At 47.8% G+C, this 15292-nt stretch overlaps 1 protein-coding gene across 2 annotated transcripts in view; it reads left to right on the top strand.

Moving 5' to 3' along the window:
* LOC115327205 (myosin heavy chain, non-muscle) overlaps nt 1-15292 on the top strand; it is a 77828-nt gene that overhangs the window by 36790 nt on the left and 25746 nt on the right. The window contains exons 5-14 of one of the 2 annotated variants that reach the window (XM_029988151.4): nt 1709-1735; nt 3555-3647; nt 4385-4448; nt 5122-5220; nt 7277-7420; nt 7855-8069; nt 9942-10430; nt 11638-11752; nt 13283-13464; nt 14870-14991. In XM_029988151.4, the coding sequence (XP_029844011.1) occupies nt 1709-1735; nt 3555-3647; nt 4385-4448; nt 5122-5220; nt 7277-7420; nt 7855-8069; nt 9942-10430; nt 11638-11752; nt 13283-13464; nt 14870-14991 (1550 nt within the window). The remainder of the gene's footprint in view (nt 1-1708; nt 1736-3554; nt 3648-4384; nt 4449-5121; nt 5221-7276; nt 7421-7854; nt 8070-9941; nt 10431-11637; nt 11753-13282; nt 13465-14869; nt 14992-15292) is intronic. The other variant, XM_029988152.4, reaches the window with a different exon arrangement.

Genomic DNA, 15292 nt, shown 5'->3' with positions numbered 1-15292 from the left:
ACCACACAAAATTATGTCCGATTCGGCCATCTTTCCGACGCGTCGCGGAGGTCTTGTCGTGCATCGCCCGGTGCTTAAATCACTAGCTCTTACTGACAGAGCCCCCGGTGATCGGTGAAGGGGACCCGAAAAGTGATCTTCCTTCCTGGAGAGGCTCCCTTCGCATGTGGTAATAATTTTATACGAGTCTATAAATGTATATAAATTTATATAGTTTTATAAGCTGGGTGCTGTCCTTGACAGACGTATCACTACTGCAATGAACTTAAATTATGAATGATATATATTAGAATCTTTTCAACTGCTTTCCATGGAGCTGCTGCCTCCTAACTTCAACCGTTTTTTGAAAGGGCAGCACATAATGCCCTTTCGGAGAATTTAAAATTAACACCGGTGTTTGGGTTGCACCTTTTCATCTTTCTGGGAGCAGGTAAACGATACTAGATTTTGTTCAATATTAAATGCATCCATGCTTTTTTTTTTCTATTTCTACCATCTTGTTGTTTCCTTCTTGCATAGGTCATGGTGCTGGCAGCTCGTCTGAATTATTCCCCTAGGGAGAGACACTAGGTGTCCCTCATCAGCAGCTCTAGAGTTGCTGAGAAGCTTTTTATCCTTTCTTTTTTTTCCTTCTGCAAAGGGGGCCTCCCCTGGTGCATCCTTAGCGCAGTGACGGTAGTGGAATGTCGGGGAATGGTTTGCGCCACCTCTTGGTGTTTGGAGCATGCTCTAGCTGCATGTGGCTCAGACCAAACAGATGGTGGCTGTTTTCTCTGCACTTTGGGATGCTCGTTTTTCCTCGTGAGGCTGGGAGCTCTTGAAGGGACACTGAAGCGATTTCTAGGGTCCAATTTTATTTAACAGCTGATCGAGTGATTGCGCTACTTGCACCTCGCACTGTAGCAGTATTGGAGAGAAGAATATGGCCGTGCGTTCATAACTAGTTTTTTTTTAAATTATTTTCTGTTTTTTTTACACATCCCACATTCTTTTTATGGATCTCTCTTCCTCTCAACACCCCTACATCAGATTTTTTTCAGATTTTTTCACATCACCGTATCACATAGATTGTCTCGCACCTCATCCTCACACACACAAATCACCCTCTCACATCTCTTTACATCACTCGTGTATCACTCTCTCAAACATCACTCTCTCGAACATCACTCTCTCGAACATCACTTTGTCAAACATCACTTTGTCGCACACTGACGACTTTTACACCTTTCTTACATCACTCGCATCACTTACTCATTCTCACTCCTCTCAGAGTGTGGGCAGGCGCTTTGATTTTGCCCGTTTCCGTCGATTGTCTCGTATTACGTTTTTATGCCCAAGTATTTGGGACAGAATTGAGCAGTATGTCAAGCTCTTTAGATGGCAAAAAAAAAGAAAACAAAACTGGGAAGTTGTCACATCGTCTTCAGTGTCCATTTGATTCCTGCTTCCAAGCCCGCGAGGCTTTGTTGAGGCTTTGTCTTGGACTTTCCTCTCCTTTTTGGGTCGTATAAAGGAAACGAGAGAAAGACAACAAGATGCTCTGGGAACGGTGTGTCATAGTTTGGTGGTGTGTACTCTTTAGGATGGGGCTTAGTACTTTTTTGGGTGTGTGTTCCCCTTAACAGTCTCCGCATGCACTTCTCCCTCCCCCCTCCCTCCCCCTCCCCTTTTTTCTAATTGCATCTCTCCGTTTCTCGTCTCTCACCAGACCTACACTCCCCCGGTGTTCAACATGGTGAGTGGCTCTCTTCGGTGTTCCTGGGTGGGCGGTGACGGGGAAACGCTCCTCCTTCCCTTTTGGAGGGGGCGTAGACTGGTGTCGGTTCATTCTTGAGATGCGCGTTTTCCCCAAGCCGGACTAGGGGAAGCAAGGAGTCGTTAAACGCTTGCAATTTTCTCGACTTAAGTCGTTAAAACTCGTTTACGCAAAAGCGTTTGCTTACGTTTTCTTGTGTTGCGTTATAGGTCGCTGTCGCTGGAAAATTTGTGCCTCGAATATTGCGTGCGAGGCCACTTTTTGAATTGGTTGCAGAGCTTCACACAAAGCGCGGATGTTCTGCCAAAATAAACTGACGTAAGCTCTTGTGATGAACCGTAGCGTAAGCAAAAGGCGCTGTGTGAACAGGCCACTAGGCTAGTGCATTGAAAACCTGATGTGGTATGTTGCACATGCTTGTGCAATGGTTCTCAAATGGGACAAGGCGGCGGTGGTCTTCTGCTGTCCCGGCCACACCGTGTGCGCGTAATTATCAACGGTGCTTCGGCTGCACAAAGTCGGGGCTCTTCCGGTTGGGCCGGCGTCGGGCCAGCATTTGTCGGGGGTGGGGCGGGCATTGGGACGCCATTTATCGCCCCTGTCGCATCAGTTGTACAATTTTCATTCCCTTCATCGCCGCCCGATTCCGACACCTTTCTGTGTCTCCATCCCCGCGAGGCGACAAATATGACCCCTCCGAGGGGGACACAATGTGCATCCTGCGTCCCTCTTTCAGTTTTATTTTCTTTTAAAATAGATCAATGTTACAAGTTAACGAGTTAGCCCGATGTTTTCACCAACCGCAGGATGGCGCGTGGTAAGACGCGACCGACGTCCAAATCTTGCCTCGCGAGTGCGACTAACGTTGCTTTCGCAGCCCTGGCGTCGGCCGTAATGTTGTTTCCGTCTGACCTTTTTTTTTTATGCCCACGAGGACTGCCTTGCGGTAGGTACCGTGCGTGGCTCTGTGTGTGCCCAGCTGTGTGCGTCGCACGTCGTCGTCGTGGCATCTTGTGCACCGTGTTGTCGGTCTGGTGTGGTGCCTCGTGGTGCGATGGAGGGTCCTGTTGGCAGCGCGCGTGTGATCGTCATCTCGGACTCCATTTCTTTTTCTTTTTTTTTTTAGTTTCTACACTTTGTAAGTTTAAGACAAGGGAGACAGTATGTTTCGAAATCTAAACGTTAAAGTTCCGATTTTTTGTAAAACTAAGTTTTGACTCATTCTTTTTTTTTTTCTCTCATTGTTGTGAACCTGTTTTGGCAGACCCTCTTTTTAAAAATATGAACTTCTACACTTTGTTTCACTTTAGAATGCACTGCAGTGGACACTAGGGACCTTAGAAGCTGATCCAGTGTCACACCAGTGTCGGGTGACCTTCCCGACCCACAGGAGTGGCACGGTAACGCTCGGGGCGCAAAGCGTCGCGTTATGCTCGTGGCACTGGACTGGCTGGGATGGCTTGTAGTGTCTGCTTGGTCAAGCGGAGCGCGAAATGGAGTTTAATGTAGTTTCGTGACTACAGCATTGCAGCTTGCCAAGTGGTCTTGCCTTTTGTCCTGTCTTGGTTACATCTCTGTCTGAAACAAGGCTGTCGACATCTTTTGTGTTGGGTTCCGCGTCTGCCGTTGGTCTCCTTGTTTTTGTGGCAGTTGGTCCAAATGAGTCGTTTGTTGCTCTCTCGCTTGAGTCCTCTCTCGCTTGAGTCCTCTCTCGCTTGAGTACTCTCTCGCTCGAGTGCTCTCTCGCCCGAGTCCTCTCTCCCTTGAGTCCTGTCTTGTTTCCCCCTCTCATCACCAGGGGGAGCTAGAGCAGCAGCTGTTGCAAGCCAACCCGATCCTTGAGGCGTTTGGGAATGCCAAGACGGTCAAGAACGACAACTCCTCGAGATTTGTGAGTCTCGTCGCGATTGCTGCTCGTGGAAGCTATCCAGTGTTTAAACGTTGCGTGGGATCTACGGGGCTTTAACCTTGCCGCAAAAGCCACTGTTGTGCTTTTGGGCTGCGGTTTCTATCTTTGTGCAGAAACTGTGGGTTTTTCTACCCTTTTCCAGAAACTATCGTTATGTCAGAACTAGCTTTTATCGTTGTGCAGAAAGTGTGTGGCTTTTACTCTGTTGCAGAAACTACCATTGTGTAGGAACTACAGTTTCTGCTGTTATGCAGAAACTGGGAAGCTTTTGTATTGTGCAGAAACTGCAGTTTTCTGTAATGCTCTTGTTATGTTGGAACTACGACTGCACCAAAGCTAGTATTTAATTGTTTTGCGGATACTGCTAGTCCATAGAAATTATATTGCGTCTTTTGTTAATGCAAAAGATACATAGTTCCAGCTGCGACGTAGGTGCTACTGCCACAAAGAAACCTGGTGGTATCTTCTGTCAAGTAGAAGCTATGTAGTTTCTATCATCTACAAGCTTGTCATTTCGAAGTTACTATGTACTTGAGCCTTTTGTTTTAAGTAGGAGCTACGTATTCTTTGTACGGTTATGAAATAATGAAAATCAACTTGCGTGCACAGTTAGAATAGTGTAAGTAGTATGTTGGGTGCTTCGTTGTTTTCATGATAGTTTTCTTAGGAACTTGAAATTTTTCTTTGTGCTCTTTTAACTTTTAGATTTTTTCTTGCAGGGGAAGTTTATTAGGATAAATTTTGATGCCTCTGGGTTCATCGCCGGTGCCAACATCGAGACCTGTATCCTTACTTTGCGTGTACTGCCACATCAGATGGCTGAATACCAAGCTTTGGAAGTTTTATAACAGACTTTTAATTTTAAATTACGATTTTAAGCAATCCCTTTGCTATACTGATATGTATTCAGAAACCAAAATCGAGCTACTAAGGTTTCGGTTTTTGTTACAGGATCATGTTATGGCATTCGTGATTAAATCGTAAAAGTATGCATTACATTTGTTGTCTCTTACGTGTTTAATCCAAGATGCTGAACTTTTCAAATGCAACATCGATTAGCTCTCACTCGGTGTAATCAATGAAATCCAAAATCAAAGGAGGTATTTTTTATTAAAACTGGTTACCAACCCTGTTGCTTTACGGGTACATTCAAAAGCTTACAAAAACAAAAAACAAATTTGAAAAATTTTTGGTTTTGGGCTTATTATTGAATCTGCTCGAGTTATTGCAGCCTGCTTTTGCAGTTACGACCCCCAAACAAAAACGCAGGTCGCAGACGGAAGGATACGTTAACTTTCGTGAACTAAGCCACAATCCGGTACAATTTGTGTCCGACATTATCGTGTAGTACAAGAGAACATAATTGTTATGGAACGGATCTCGTATCTTGAGAAGGAATTGGAGGAAAGGGGAAAATTGTGGACGGTCACAGTTCTGCCTTGACAATGCCGACAAGATCTTCTGGAGAAGTCACGAGCCATCCGTCAGGCGAGAGACGAACGCTGCTTCCACATTTTTTACCAGCTTCTGCACGGAGCCACGCCTGAACAGAAGAGTGAGATTCCTTTCTCGTTGTTTTGGTCATGGTTTGTTAACTGCTCGGCTTTTTTAGGTCGAGAATGCTCGAGCCTGCCAATCCTCTAACTAAGGCGAGCAGGGGAGAAACAAAGCGAGAACGAAGTCAGCTCCGACCGTATTAAGACGTCAAACAATAATCAAATATTTTGCCGTACCGTAAATTCGGGTACATGACTCGTCGAGCAGCTTGTCTCCTCTCTGAGGCTACGTCGTGCTTTCACGGCGATATCTGTCGTGGACTTCCCACCGCTGGAAATAGCGTCCGTCGTAGTCGTTGACATTGTCGTAGCGGAGCTTAAGTGTGAGCCGTCGGCCGTTCGTCGTCGAGATTGACAAATCCCCAAAAGAGGTCGCTCACCTTCCGTGAAATTCGATCCCAGGTTCGTTGGGCGCGGAGCGGGCGCTTTAGTGTCAAGCTCGTCGACGGCACGCGCTCTTGGGAAGAAACGAGCAGTCCCGCATCAATCCATGGTACGTCACGGCGAAGTCGCTGGCTCAGCTGGCTTCGGTCTCACGAGCGTGCACCTCGCGGTTCTCCCTGCGACAAACGGCTAGACGCGTCGGCGATGCCAAGACACCCACATCTGCCACTTTGCGTCATATTTTCTTGGAGTTTTGGCCCGTTTGCCGCTCTGGGCTGTGTGGGGGTCTACCGACGACGACGTGGTGTGCAGGCCCTTCTTCTAGGCGGTGGTAGACGGACGGATACAACTGAACTTTTTTAATCGGGCGGCAGATAGAACAGCGAGGTGAGAACAATGCCAATTGAAACTTGGTCATCAAAACCCCACGGTGCGTGAACGCGATGCCAAAACACAACGACTTGCCGTGACGCGTCGCATCTGTCGCTGTTGCTGTACTGTGGGTTAGCGCGGGACTGCTCATTTTTGGTGGTTCTCGTGCTGGAATGAAGGTTTTCATAAATCGTTCGCAGGTAGTAAATTGTTAGTGAAAGTTGCTAAAAATGGCTGGTAACCAAGCCCCTGGTCCCAAACATGTCGATCCCTTACATCCGAGCAAAACGACTGCTCGAGAGAAACGGAGATAACGGACGGCCTTTGTTTCACCTTTCTATTTATCGCATCAGTGTGCGTCAGTGGCAGGGAGCTGAAACCAGTAAAGAGGAAAATCTGATAAGGATGAGAAATATGTCTTCTTTAGTGCTTTTAGCGTAGGTGCCTTCAAGCAGGTGTCGCATTTCGACACCTGGGAGATGTCATTCGAAGGTGTAGGAAAGAGTAGCCTGGCAGATTGTTTTTCATCGCAAGAATCTTGCAACATCAGCTTACTGGCTCCAGCCTCGACTTACTGGGGAATGCTTGGGGGAGCCTTTGTTCTTTCAGAGAATAAATGCCTCAAAACGGGAAATGTTTTTATTGTTTTTTTTCACGCAATGTATTTAGGATTAATATTTTATTGTCCGGCAGAAAACCTGAATTGGTCTGTAATCAATTATTCACCAGTTCAGTTTCCACTCTAGATGGATTTTTTTCCCAGTAACGAGCACAGTCTGGTGAGTTTTCCGCAAATTTAGAACAAAGGGCAGCCCAATGTGCTGCCGCCCATTGGAAGACATTGGCTCTGTGCCGTTGTATTGGTCTTCGTTGCCTTTTATGCCGCATGCTACCGATACCGACAAAGAATCGTTGAAAAAGATGAAATGCGCTCGAAGATGGGTGGTGAATACGTTGTTCATGCTGGACTTTGCCCTCCAAAAATGGTGGGAAGCGGAAACGGGGGAGAGGGGTATGCATGCGGAAAAGCTTGAGTAGTTTAGTTTATATTTTATAAAATGATTACCAGTGTTTAAGCAATATAAAGGCAAAAGTAGGTACCTTTAATGTTTTCGTTAGTCAATCTTGGTAGAAGAGTTCGAGAAAGTTGAACTTGGTAGAACTTGAACCTCGGCAGGTTCACGACGTCCCCGCTCGTAACGAAAAGGCCAGCGCTGCTCGAAATACGCCACGCGTTCTGCATCCGCCAAGTCTAACCGTGGGACCAAAGGATTCATTTTTTTTTTTTCGTCTTGACAGAGGAGTACTTGCTGGAGGACGTGAAGAACTACACGTTTCTGACGCACGGCCACGTCCCGGTGCCCGGAGTGGACGATGCCCAGGAGTTCCGCAACACGGTCAAGTCCATGTCCATCATGGGCCTCAACCAGGAGGACCTCAACTGTGAGTGGTCCCGCCGTAACAAAGCCTCTGGACCATCAGGTTGCTAGTACCAGACTTTGTCTTGAGTGAGACATTTTGGTCCGTGCCTTAGACAGATTTCTCGGCTCTTCAATATGTTAGGCTGCATCGGTAATGCCAAAAGGATAGGCGCATGGCTTCAATTCTGCGACAAAACGGGCTGCACGAAGTGACGCTTCAAGAATGTCACGGAGGTCAGTGGCTGATGTTCGGGTGCCTGGAAGATCTATCTCTTCCTTCGAGGGTCTCACATTTGTAGTTTGCTTTTTTCCTTCGGGTGCTAGCCAGTCTGTAAATCCCCTCACCTCTACAATCGACTGCTTGCTCTTCTCCACGGAAAAGTCTCTATCGTGAGAAGCGTTTCGCTTAAAACGACTCGTTGGATGCGAGCCGACCTCGGGCCCCCGGCATTGCAGGCATCTTCCGGGTGGTGTCGGCAACGCTGCTGTTTGGCAACATGGAGTTCCGCCAGGAGCGCAACTCCGACCAGGCAACGCTGCCGGACAACACCGTGGCGCAGAAGGTCAGCCACCTGTTGGGGCTGAACGTGACCGAGATGACCAAGGCCTTCCTTCGGCCCCGGCTCAAGGTGGGCCGGGACCACGTCACCAAGGCCCAGACCAAGGAGCAGGTATGTCGCGCCCGTTTCGTCTTTGGGAAAGGCACCTCAAGTCTTGTCCGGAGGTTAGCTTTAGAGAGCGACCGACGCCTTGCGCTTGCAGGCCCAATGATGCAGGCAGAGCACCCATGTCCCGCAAACTCCGTGCCTGGTTTGTGTTAGGTTTTTCAGTCTTTTTTATTGTCTATTATTAAGGCGAAAGCTTTATATGTCTCATCTCATCAGTCGACCTTCAAAGTCCTTGAGCGAAAACACGTCGACGAACGCGACAGCGACACGAAAGGTATGAAAACCGGCAACACGAAAGGTACCAAAACCCACGGCTCCCCATTGGACCACGAGGTGGCGTTACTTGTGCCAGAATCGGTAGAGGCACTACATTCCTCCGAAAATACTGTTCGCTCTTTTCCCTCGGCTGGCGTCGGAACCAGCGACCTTTTGTTCATAGTCCGTCACGGTACCCCTCCGACACGGGCGGAGGGGTATTGCCACATCTGTAAATAATGTGTACTGCCACATCCGTAAATCCTGTGTCTGTCTTTAATTCATCAGCACTTGGGCTTTTGCCTTCAAGTCGTCTTAGGGATAACATAAGAAACCCTGTGTTTTTTTTAATTTTTAGCATTTTTTTTTATTTTCATTTATTTTTATTTATTTTATTTTTAATATTTTATTTATTTCATTGTATTTATTTTGTTTTATTATATCTATTGTTCTTTATTTAGTTTTATCTACTTTATAATACTTTATTTTTTATTATTTTTATATCTATTTTATTTCCACCCAAGGCCTGCCAGACTCTCCGATACTTCTGCATTCAGATGCTGTAGCTCAGTGGCTATAGTGTCGGACTGTCACCGCACCTACACAGGGCCATTTTAACTGAGAGTTTGGCGGATGGGTGTCCGCAAAGTGTAGCTGGAACAAGCCGACCTTGCGATAACACAAGATGGAAATTCGTTTTCGTTTCGCCACTCTATACTCTGAGCGAGCCCACTTAAATTCACGGTTACCAGTAGCCGTATGAAGACATTCTCCTTCATCGGTATTCTGCTACGCCTGTAACTGACCACATCTATCAAAGATCGTTCACTTTTTATTGATCTCCAAGATCAAAACTTACAAATAAGCTTTTTTTAGGTTTGTTTTCAAACAAAAGCATGCTGGCGAAAGAAGTCGGGCAGTGTAGAACGTGAGTTCGCAGTTCTTGCATAGCAAACACTTTCTGCAATGTTCAATCGTGGCAGCGGTGGGAATATAGAAAAATTTTCTACACAAAGAAAGGAATGAAAGATGTAATATTTTTGGAGATGGTTGCAGATAAGGAAGCACGAGCCATTGATTGTGTGGAAGGTGCCAAAGGCACTTGCATTAACGAGAGACCCTTTCGGTGCGATGACGCATAACTGCTGACACAGGGTGGCTAATCCAGAGTGGGTTATGAATTAGTAACACAATCTGGCGGGGAAACAATTGGTTGCCAGGTCTCTGGTCATGGTTGCTAGACTGTCGGCATGATCAAGAGAACACCAAGCTCTCCCAATACAGACGGCTCTGTACCGAACCAGTTTTGAGTCCCGCCGGGGTTCGAACTTCATGCATAACCTTGACGTATGTAACGTTTCCAGCGTGTCACTTGTTTATGACGCTCGTTATGACGTTCATTCGTGACAATTTCCTCATACAAAACGACCCATAAAACACATTCTGCGTTAAAATTGGGAGGAACCTCGGTAATAAGTTCTGACCAGTAGTGGAACTCGGCAGGACGTTGAGACGAAGAGGAAATCCCCTTGAGGTGAGGTCGCCGAAATACGTGAATGTTTGGGAGTCTTGTCGACGTGCTTTTTGGACCGATCGCTATTTTTCTTGCCCCACGCCCAGGTGGAGTTTGCGGTGGAGGCGATCTCAAAGGCGTGCTACGAGCGCATGTTCCGCTGGCTGGTGAACCGCATCAACCGGTCCCTGGACCGGACCAAGCGGCAGGGTGCCTCGTTCATCGGCATCCTGGACATTGCGGGCTTCGAGATCTTCGAGCTCAACTCGTTTGAGCAGCTGTGCATCAACTACACCAACGAGAAGCTGCAGCAGCTCTTCAACAACACCATGTTTGTGCTGGAGCAGGAGGAGTACCGCCGGGAGGGCATAGAGTGGAAGTTCATCGACTTCGGCCTCGACCTGCAGCCCACCATCGACCTGATCGAGAAGCCCATGGGCATCCTGGCCCTGCTAGACGAGGAGTGCATGTTCCCCAAGGCGACGGACAAGACCTTCACGGAGAAGCTGGTCACCTCCCACAACCAGCACCCCAAGTTCATCAAGACCGACTTCAGGGGCACCGCAGACTTCTCCATCCTACACTATGCCGGCAAGGTGGGTGCTAATCGCTCGTCCATGCCAGGAGGGTGGTTGGGATGAAGAACTGGGAGAATAGTTAACGAAATTCTCAATTCTTGTTTCTTACGAATAACGACAACTATTGTAGCGCAAGACGCGTGCAACGACCAAGTGCTGTGCCGCCATTTGGAAGCAACTCGTAAGACAAACGCGCATCAAAGGGCTTTAATTTGCATGACTGTACCGAGGGAGACACAACTGGGAGGGATAAACGATTGCAGGTATTTCTGTTCCTTCCTCTCCGTTAAAAGGCTGTTGTCGGGACCATTAGTCTAGTGAAACGTGCTCGTCTTCGGTGCCAAAGTAGGTGAGGCGGTAAAATTCTCTGTTCAACAATACTCTGAGCAAAAGGCAGAGGTGTCGTGCTAGCATTGACTGTGTCGCACAGTGCACCTTGTGCCACAATGTGTTGTACTTGTAGGTAGTTTTGTACCCTGCAAGTATCCTGCTATTCGTGTATTTATATTTTGTAGGTGTTAATTAAAGGGCTACCAGCCATGCTCTAAATTTTGGGGTCCCCAAGATCTAGGGCTTGGTTTTCAGTTTTTTAGTTATTGTTTCTCCACCCAGACCAGGGTGTAAGATAGACAGGTGGGGAAACGAGAGCCAAATGAGCGACCGGATTGTGTCCCCCTCGGTTTTCTCTTTTTCTGTGGCGCCATCCATGTGGAGCACCGCGAACTTTCACTCCGGGTGGGCGAACGCTGGCGATCGGTTAAACTGACGGAGAAGGTTTCTCGTGGATTTTCAATAGAGGACTGTCGTGCTCTCGGTTTATTTTGCGCACTCTCCCATAGAGTTCCATGCGAATCCGATTTCAATTTTTTTCCTCTCGCCGCAGCGCCATCTGTCGCAAATCGGGGGTACCCGCAAGCAGACGAGTACACAATTCGGTCACGGCGCTGCCGTAGGCTTCTATGGGCCGTTTCCCCACCTGTCTATCTTACACCCTGACCCAGACAGATTTCTGTCAATTGTTTGTAAGCATTGTGCAAGCTGTAGTTTCGCATTCCGTAAATGTGGTGCGATTTGTAGCAGTGCATCCCGCAAATGTGGTGCAAATCATAGTTTTGTAATCATAAGTATCGTGTGGCTCATGGCTTTTCGAGGCAACTGTATCGAGAGGACGATAATGCATGTTGCGGAGGCATTAGACTCGATGCAAGATGGTCGTACGCTGCAGGTGGACTACCTGGCAAACCAGTGGCTGATGAAGAACATGGACCCCCTGAACGAAAATGTGGTGTCCCTCCTGCAGAACGCACAGGACCCCTTCATCGTCCAGATCTGGAAAGACGGTGAGCCGAAGAGACGGTCCACTTCCTTTAAGCTCGGAACTCGTTATGTGGCCACTTCCTGTAACACACTTTCTTTCGAAACTGAAGAGCGTTGCACGAGTGCTGCCTCGGCGTTCAGTTGAGTCTCTCACCCTCGCCTATCGAACACGAGTTTCGGCCAACAGCCGATTCAGCGCAAAACGAGTACCGAGTTTATTTAGAAAACGTCGCCGTGGGCCAACACGCAATGCATTTTGTGTTACCGTTGTCCTTGTTGTTCCCCCCTCTTCGACCTGCCTTGGTCCAGCAATGCGAAATGTGCGGTCCGAAAAAGTTGCGCGAGAAGTGTCTCGACTGTGCATGAAGTATGCGTCTGGAGGTAATCTTACAACTTCCTGTTCCGCTGAAACTTCCTATTCCGCCACCTTTGTTATGAGGTCATATCTGGCGAATCACACGAGTGAAGACGTGGCACGTGCCATTGTACTCGCCAAGAAGTTCGGGAAACACGTTTATCTAGGGTAGCTGTTGCTTAGTTTGATCGCCCTAATATAAAAGATAGTCTTAAGATTTTATTTATGTATGTGCTGGTTTAAAAAAAAATGCATCTGTGGGGTTTTCATTTAAGACCCCTAAAAAAGTTTAGTGTTTGTTTTTCACCGCAAAATTTAACCATGCATTGCCAAATGCTCATTCTCCGCCCAAATGTTGCTCCGGCAGTTCGAACCAGATGGCAGAGTTTCAGCACTAACCGTTATCTTATTCAGAAGTGATCTTCTGAAATTTTCAATGGGAAAAGGGTGGGTAACAGAGCTCTTGAATGCATAGAGCTCAGTAGCACCAGTTACCAAAAAAAAGCAAAAATAGACCCTGTTTTTGCATTGAAAGTTTCAGAAAATTGCCTAACTCTCTAATAATATAACAGTTAGTGCTGAAACTTTGGAACCTGGTTGGACCACTAGCTCTACATTCGGGCCAATAATAAGCGTTCGACAATGCATAGTCAATTCTCGTAATGGAAGAAAAAAAAAACCTGTAAACTCTTTTAGGTCATGGGGTGCCTCGGAAGCATTGAAATAGGGATGAGGAAAAACGTGCCAGAGCGTGTCGCCTCGCCCTAACCCGCACAGCCTGTCCACACCCTGCACCACGTCTCTAAGAACACACGCCCTTCTACCGTGCACCTTTCCTACAACTGCCAGTCTTTACACCACGTAACACGGTGATAACGCACCACGTGACAATATGACCGCCACGGATTTAGAGTGCCTTTGAGATGTACCAAAGAGACTGGCAGATTTTTTTACTTCGAGTAACGGTGGATTACTTAGAGTAAGTGCAAATCGGCGACCTCAAACGATCCGGCGGAGCATCCTTTTAAGTTCCCCTCCCCAAAGCCGGCGCCGCAAGCTCGTCCTTGCCACCCGCGCAACTCTGAAACACGCCACCTCCCTGCACCGGACCTTACTAACGTCCCGCAACTGTCTCGTCCCCTCTCCCCCCCCTTCCCTCCCCTCCTGAACGTGGTGTCGGCCGCTGACGGACCGGCAGCGGAAATCGTAGGCATGGGCACGGCCACGATGGGGGACACGCAGTTCGGGGCCCGCACCCGCAAGGGCATGTTCCGCACGGTCAGCCAGCTCTACAAGGACCAGCTGGCCAAGCTCATGGTCACCCTGCGAAACACCAACCCCAACTTCGTGCGCTGCATCATCCCCAACCACGAGAAGAAGGTGGGTCCTCCTTGAGGCTTCCTCCTCCAGACCGCCCCAGTCGGCACGTGTCCTGCGTTTCGATGTGCATTCCGGTGTGCGTTCCGGTATTCGTTTCGGTTTTGCGTTCCGGTATGCATTCAGTGGACCTTTTTCCAGGAAGCTTCTAAGCGTGCGCACACCCTGTACCGTGGCCATGCTTCCCGCCGTCTCCATTTTTGCGGGGCACCCATCCCGTATGACCAACTTTGTCTGTTTTGACGATTATTTTTCTGGGTGTCAGTTTCTGGGTGTAGAAAGCAACGAAAACCGATACAAGGGCACGATGTCAATATGTTTTGACGAGCGGAGTCGTGTTGGGCTGCCCGGCACTCATAACTCGAAAAAGGTCCATTATGCATTCCTGTAAACACTCCAGTGTTTTTTTCCAGTGTGCATTCTGCGTGTATTTTAGTGCAAATTCTAGCAAGCATCCAAATATGCATTCTGGTGAATTATGCATTCCAGTATACACTCCAGTCTATTTTGTAGTGTGCATTCTTTGTTTATTCCATTGCTAATTCTAGCAAGCATCCAAGTATGCGTTCCAGTGTGCATTCCACTCATCATTGCAGTATTCATTCTATTGTGTGTTTCATTGACGATCCTAGTGCATGTTTCAGTTGTATCCATGTGTATTTCAATGTGAATTCTAGTAAGCATTCAAATGTGCATTTAAGTATGCATTCCAGTGTGCAATCCTTATGTATTGCATTATGCATTCTATTGTCAGTTACAGGTTAAGAAAAGTTTTCGAGGAAAAGAAGGCTAAGGAGGAGGAAGCGGACGGAACACTGGAGAGAGGAGGAGGTTTCCTTCTCTCCAGCATTCCGTTTGCTTCCTCCTCCCCAGCCCTCCTTTCCCTAGAATACTTTTCGTAACCCGTAACTGACTATACGTAACACTGCAGTCTATGTTTTTGTGTGTGTGCTGTTCGCTGATTTGGGACAAGTGACACCATATTCTCGCTTGTATTTGTGAGCTTCCCCTCACACACCAGTTGTAGCTGCAATTTGTCGGTCACAGCGTTCTTTGCGAACTCCTGCCAAGCATTGAAAGTCTGGTCTCGACACGTTCGAGGCCACTCACAACTACAGAAGCGCAGCGATGCGCCGCATAACTGCAGTAGTTCTTGCGGCGCGGGAAACAGCCCAAATATGATGCGCTGTCAAGGCTGTTTACATGACCCGCAGTGCTGAGTTGAGGTAGCAGTCACTTAAACAGAGCCTCACTTTAGGGTTCATGCATAAGGGCGGTAACTGACTCGGAGGCATGCCACGAGAAAAAAAGGTGCGACCATTTTCGCCTGGTTTTAAGCTTCCAAAATCTCTCCCTCTACGCATCCGGAGTGCACCTCACGAACGCTGGCGCATCTGTTTGCGAGCAGGCGGGCAAGATCGACGCTCCGCTGGTGCTGGACCAGTTGCGCTGCAATGGAGTGCTGGAGGGCATCCGCATCTGCCGCCAGGGCTTCCCCAACAGGATCCCCTTCCAGGAGTTCAGGCAGAGGTGGGACCCCTTTCCGCAATGTTGTGTTGTCGGAGCGCCTAACACGTTCGGTTGCTTAACGGCGAATAGATCTGCATAATCCGCCCGTTTAATCGGTGTCGGGACGTTCTGCAAGTATCCGAGTCATGCGGATGTTCCTTTGAGGTTGGGGATGCCCTTGTCCTGTATTCTTCCACATAGGCTCGATAAGTGTGAATGTTTTGGCCGACACTGATAATAAACGTTGAAAAAACTGTGGGAAAAAATAAATCTCTAAAGAAACGCCCCCAAATTCAAGGAAAATAGTAAACCCCGAAAAGAT

The sequence above is a fragment of the Ixodes scapularis genome, unplaced genomic scaffold (genome assembly GCF_016920785.2).
Source record: "Ixodes scapularis isolate PalLabHiFi unplaced genomic scaffold, ASM1692078v2 PGA_scaffold6__148_contigs__length_123643588, whole genome shotgun sequence".
NCBI classification, from domain to species: Eukaryota; Metazoa; Arthropoda; class Arachnida; order Ixodida; family Ixodidae; genus Ixodes; species Ixodes scapularis.
The sequence above is the reverse complement of the archived record's forward strand: the minus strand, read 5'-3'. Positions and strand labels throughout refer to the sequence as shown.